Source organism: Pagrus major, chromosome 6, assembly GCF_040436345.1.
Source record: "Pagrus major chromosome 6, Pma_NU_1.0".
Lineage (NCBI taxonomy): Eukaryota > Metazoa > Chordata > Actinopteri > Spariformes > Sparidae > Pagrus > Pagrus major.
In genome coordinates this window covers 22,056,249-22,061,875 of record NC_133220.1, presented here as the reverse complement: position 1 = coordinate 22,061,875, position 5,627 = coordinate 22,056,249, and the positions used below count along the sequence as shown (strand labels likewise).

Sequence of the window (5,627 nt, the reverse complement as noted above, 5' to 3'; positions counted from 1 at the left end):
ATGAAAAAGGGAAAGGTATGTCTTTTACTTTCTTGCCTTATAGTTACACTACAGATGTAGTAATGTATTATATTGAGATTGGTCCATGAAGAATCATGACATTTTAATGGGATTTAATGAAGATGTTTGTTTTAAAACTGTAATAGATACTTATATTCTCCAAAGAGGTTATGCATTTGAGTTAGGATTGAGGAGATATGACTGTCTCTGATCTCTGTTCATCACAACATCATGGAAGACACATTCATCAACTAAATAATGACATCAAATTAAAAGGTTTGATGTTCTTGAATGTGTGTGAAAGAGCTCACTGATGAACATCATTTTTTGTGTGCTTCAACTATAGTTTCATCTGTACTGGCTATAAAAAGATGGAAGCTCATCACATCCATCCTAATCCTTTGAACTAATCAAACATGGAGGCTGTGTTGTAGACAGTTTTGTTATGGAATGCTGTCTGCGGCGTCGTCGTTATAGTTTTGTAATTCTCATTAGTTTTTATTTATATTTCGTTTTAATTTCTTTCTTTTTTAAAAGTTTCAGTAAGATTCCAGCATGTGTTAACTTGTTTCAGTTTATTTGAACACAGCACTTGTTGAAAGCAGCTGACTCACAGTCATGCTGACGTCCCAGTTTCAGTGCCATTTTGAATGAACTGAAAGACTTAAAGCTCCACTTTGTGAGAAAGTTGATTTTTGAGTCTCTTTTCTCGACTCGTCAAACACTAATGCTTTGGGATTGCAGGTCGGGTCTGTCGTCATCTCAAAGCGTCAGTATTTAACGAGTTGCTAATGACACCCAAAAATCAACTTTCTTACGAAGTGTATCTTTAAACTAAAGACATTTCGCGTATATTTGTATTTTATTACGTCATTTTAGTTTGTTTCTGTGTTTTTTTGAAGTCCAGGTATTAGTTTAGGTTCAGTTAACCATAATAACCTTGGTCTGCAGGCAGCTTTTACTGTAAAATCGAATGTGTCATTGACTCTGCACAGCTAAAGAAGGTGAACATAATATTATTACAGTGCTGGTTAATGTGTGTGAGAGTATTTTATCTAAAAGCTGTACAGTTAGTGTACACACAGCTTTGCTTTGAATGCAGCTGATTACACCCTGCAATGACCCAACTGCCATTATACAATCCCAGCAGGTGACCGATGACAATGAGCCCCCCACTTATCAGGAGGCAACTGCAGGTAAAAAAATATCTTGTGGTTTGACATACTCCCTTATAGCAAACAGTATTTGCTTGTTTGATTCAGAGCACCAGGTGAAAAAAATAAGACTGACATCATACAGACAACAAGTTTAAGCATGTTTATTTCCTATATTATGATTTTTTTTATGATGCTTCTTTGCAATTTGTAATCCTAATTATTAATCTTAATAATACTGCACTTAGTTCAGGTGTAAACATTGTCCTCCCGCTCTTCTTTCTACAGGCTATGGCGAAATGGAGGCCCAGTTCGCCTGGGACGACAAGACCATCAGGCAGACCTTCATCAGGAAGGTACGCATGTGAAATGAGAAACAAGTGACACCCTTACAAAAACATACTGAGGCCATTTAGCTCTGACACAGTGTGTGTCCTCCTGCAGGTCTACGCCATCCTCATGGTTCAGCTGCTCGTGACAGTCGGCATTGTCGCTCTCTTCTCATTTTGGTAACTACTCTTGTGCTCGTCTGAATCACTCTGTAACCACTCGGATTAAAACATGAATTAAATCCATTTCATTTCTGTCTCCACAGTGCGCCTGTGAGGTTTTTTATTCAGACTCATCCAGGCTTGTACATGGCATCTTAGTGAGTGAAAACACATCATAACTCACATTACAGTGTCACCTTTTTCTGTTTTTCATTAAGTTTTGTCTCATCATTGTCCTTTTTTTCCCGACAGCCTCATGTTCTTTGCCACCTACATTGCGCTGTCCTGCTGTGGAGACTTGAGGTAACCTTTCTTAACACTCAACACAATGAATCATTAAAGGAGACCTACAATGCATTTTTCCCCCCTTTCTGTCAGAGTTTTGTATTTGTTCTTGTGCATGTAAAAGATCTTGAAAGTCAAAAAGGTCAAAGTCCGCACCAACAGAAGCTCCTGCTCCTGAAACGCCTCATCACTAGGCCCGTCTTAATTCCGTGACTTCATGACATCACAAAAGTCACAGAGTCACACGTTCACATAACTTATGCCTAACGGCTAGTTTGGCAGGTAAGAATTGATTCAGCACAGCTGTTCAGTTGTTGTTAGCGGTGCTGAGTCAGGCATGTGTGAGCTGACCAATCAGAGCAGACTGGGCATTCAGGAGGGAGGGCCTTAAAGAGACAGGAGCTAAAACAGAGCGTTTCAGACGGAGGAGGAATGCAGTGCTGCAACACTGGACAGTATGACAAAACTGATCAGTTTTATGAGCATTAATATATATATAAATATAAACCTATTCTAGCAGCAAACCAAAATAAACTTAATAACCTGAATATTCACATAATATGTCTCCTTTAAATCACATTCATGGTGCTGTGTAGATATAAATTTGTTGCTGAAGCAGAATTTCTTCCTTTTTTTTAACGTCACCAGGAGGCAGTTTCCTTGGAACATCATTTTGTTGGTCCTGTTTGTGAGTACTCCTCACCATGACAGCACAATACAGTAACATACAATATGCTCTTACACGTCGAGCCTAACTGTGGCAACATTTCTCTACTTTTTCCCTCAGACTTTGAGCATGGCCTTCATGATGGGATTTGTGTCGAGGTAAATATATATTGTAATGCAGGCATGTGTGCACGTGGGTGTCTGTCTGACACATTGATTTCAAGTAATCTGAGCCTGAAGAGTAAAAGACTGCCTTCTCTTCCTCCAGCTTTTACAACACCAAATCAGTGGTTCTGTGTCTGGGAATCACCGCTCTGGTGTGTCTTTCTGTCACCATCTTCAGCTTCCAGACCAAGGTGAGATGAGCCGCCTCATCCGCTTTCAAACAACCAAATTAAACATACAAATTTGGTTTAATTCATTAAATCAAATGTCTTCCCTCCTGTCGCAGATTGACGTCACATCCTGCCAGGGCGTCCTGTTTTCTCTGTGCATGGTCATGCTTCTCTGTGCCATCACGCTCTCCATTGTCGTCCCTTTCGGATATGTAAGTTCACCCCTTGCCATCTGCTCACACACCTTTCTAGGAGCAGCCCAGAATAGCTGAGATTAATGATGAGTTAAACAACAGTTGCAGGTTAAAGCCTCAGGTGCTGTCGGCTGTATATTTGGGTGTGTGAGAAGGGATTAGCCTCACAGATAATCGAGCAAAGCCCTGCGCTGTCTTTCTTCAATTAGCATGCTGCTATCCTTCTTAACTGTGTTTTGTAATGCTGTTTTCTCTCACACTACAGGTCCCCTGGTTACATGCTCTCTATGCTGTTGGAGCAGCCATCCTCTTTACTCTGGTGAGAATCAAACATTTGAGAAACATCAATATTGTTCAGCTGAAGTTTATTTTTTACTCATGTGCTCTCCTTGGTTTCTCCTCATGTCTCTCTTTCCGACCCAGTTCTTGGCATTTGACACTCAGTTGCTGTTAGGGAACAAGCGCTACAGTATAAGTCCAGAGGAATATGTTTTTGCCACCCTGAGCCTCTACCTGGACATCATCTACCTGTTCAGCTTCCTGCTACAGATCATGGGAGGAGGCCGGGATTAAAGCACTACTTCTTCCCAACGAATAGCGGCACTGTTTGTACTCCTTACAAACTCAGCTTGGAGTTATGACCCTCATGAACACGTGTAGTACAAACCGGCCAGGATGTTCTGTACAGATAGCGACATCGCCAATGAAAATATATTTATAGCCAAAAGAAACATGGCAGTAATGTTACATAACTTACTAACACACAATGTATGTAAATTTTGTTTAGAGTGCATGGAGAAATTAATATTCATCTTGAATATTCATCTCTTTAGAATAAGGGGTAGAGGCACTTCAGCCTCTTGCGGCTGAACTGAGTATAACGTATAACGACAAACACTTTGACAAACGATCCTGACCAAAAATAACTTACACCTGCCAAAACTTTATTTTTCATCCATTTTCAGTGACGAAAAACAATTCACCTGTCATAAGAAGCTTTTTTACCTGTTTGCACAGATTCATTTTTTTCACCTGTAAAACTTTTATTCCACCTGTTTCACAGATGAAAAAAAATATTTAAAGAATATAGAAAGATGATCCATTTTTCACCAGTTCTAGAGTCATAAACAAAAGAAGGAAACAATTTAGATCAGACTGGATCAAGTCTCTCTTGCCGCTCAGGGCTTTCATACTACTGTGACCCCACCATCCAACAGTGTGTGTTTAAACAGTCATTTGGTTTATAAGTAAAAAAGGCAAAGTTCAGATTTCTTGGCAGCGTGACTGTGTTTATCTCTTATTGAGCCATAAAGAGGAGTAAGCACTTTTAAGTTCAGCTTTAATAATTCACTGTTTCACAAGCTATGTAAAGTAGATGCAGTTTGTTTTATACTTGTTTTTAAAGCACATTGTCAAAGACAAGTAAAATGTTCTACTGTATGTGTGTGAGATGTTTTCATACAAAGAGCTCAGTTTAAGCATGGATGTATTTTTTTGGGGGAAATACTGTCTGAGTGGAACCTGAACCAGAGGATTTCAGCTACCGTCAAGTCTTCACCAACGACAAAGGGACAGAATACATAGCCTACTTTAACAACACACTTTAGTATTTAGAGATCAGTTGCAATTTCTATTGTAACTTTAATGTGGCCTTTGGGATGTGATAGATTATTATTATTATTATTATTGTAATCATTATTATTAGAAATGTTTAAACTGTGTAGTGAATATAACACGTGGCATGTTAAATTTTTTTTAAAGAAAAGAGCTCTGTCCATTTGATTCTGACATTATTCAAATAAAACTGACACATTAAAAGTTTTGTCTTGCATGTGGAATTATTATTATTATTATTATTATTATCATTATTGTTTGTGCATAGCTAAGAAGTGACTCAGTTAGCATCACAGCAATAATAATTAATCCATTTATAAAATAATGATAAGTTAAAGGTGCAACATGTAGTTTTGGGGAATCCATTTTAATCAGAAGAGAAAGACCTACACTGACTACTTTTTTATGTCTAAACAAACTAAATAAAAAAACTCTTCATTTTTCATAACTGAATAAACTGAATAAACAAACTGACCTTAAAGGACAACACAATTTCATACTGTTTTACTTTGTTTTTTATTTGGCGGACCCTGCCACCTTTCTAGCTTCAAACAGTGTTCTGGACCTTATTTCCTCTGACAACAGCTTGTTTATTCAAAAAAAATATATTTCTGAGTTTGTATTATTACCTCATTGATATTGTAAATTTGAAAATTCAGAGTTTGAATTTCTTCCACAAAACTACATAGTGCCCCTTTAAACTTCTTTTGCTATCTCAAATTGCATAAAAAATTTAACAAAATAAGCTTTTCTATTTTGAAGCAGTTTTTAGATAACTGGCAAATCAAGTTTACAGTAAAGATAAAGTGAAAATAGTTTGTTTACTCACTAACTTGATTTTGAAGTTTTCAGTGGACCTTTACTTTTAAATAATGAGTCGAACACACA

The 5,627-nt window shown here is 37.7% G+C and overlaps 1 protein-coding gene across 2 annotated transcripts; it reads left to right on the top strand.

Annotated features, from left to right (window-relative positions):
• Positions 1 to 3,698, top strand: faim2b (Fas apoptotic inhibitory molecule 2b). Of its 2 annotated transcripts, none has more exons than XM_073469136.1 (12): positions 1 to 15; positions 1,151 to 1,196; positions 1,443 to 1,510; positions 1,599 to 1,663; positions 1,750 to 1,803; positions 1,898 to 1,948; positions 2,579 to 2,618; positions 2,718 to 2,755; positions 2,865 to 2,952; positions 3,048 to 3,143; positions 3,391 to 3,444; positions 3,549 to 3,698. In XM_073469136.1, the coding sequence occupies exons 1-12, from the start codon at positions 1 to 3 to the stop codon at positions 3,696 to 3,698; spliced, it is 765 nt and encodes a 254-aa protein (XP_073325237.1). The 2 variants fall into 2 exon arrangements, with proteins under 2 accessions (XP_073325237.1, XP_073325236.1); XM_073469135.1 differs by having other exon boundaries at positions 1,148 to 1,196.
• The last annotated feature ends 1,929 nt before the right edge of the window (positions 3,699 to 5,627 follow it).

Coding starts and splice junctions, on each gene's coding strand:
- faim2b (XM_073469135.1), top strand. Junction 1,197..1,442: donor TTATCAGGAGGCAACTGCAG/GTAAAAAAATAT, acceptor TTCTTTCTACAG/GCTATGGCGAAATGGAGGCC. Junction 1,664..1,749: donor GTCGCTCTCTTCTCATTTTG/GTAACTACTCTT, acceptor CTGTCTCCACAG/TGCGCCTGTGAGGTTTTTTA.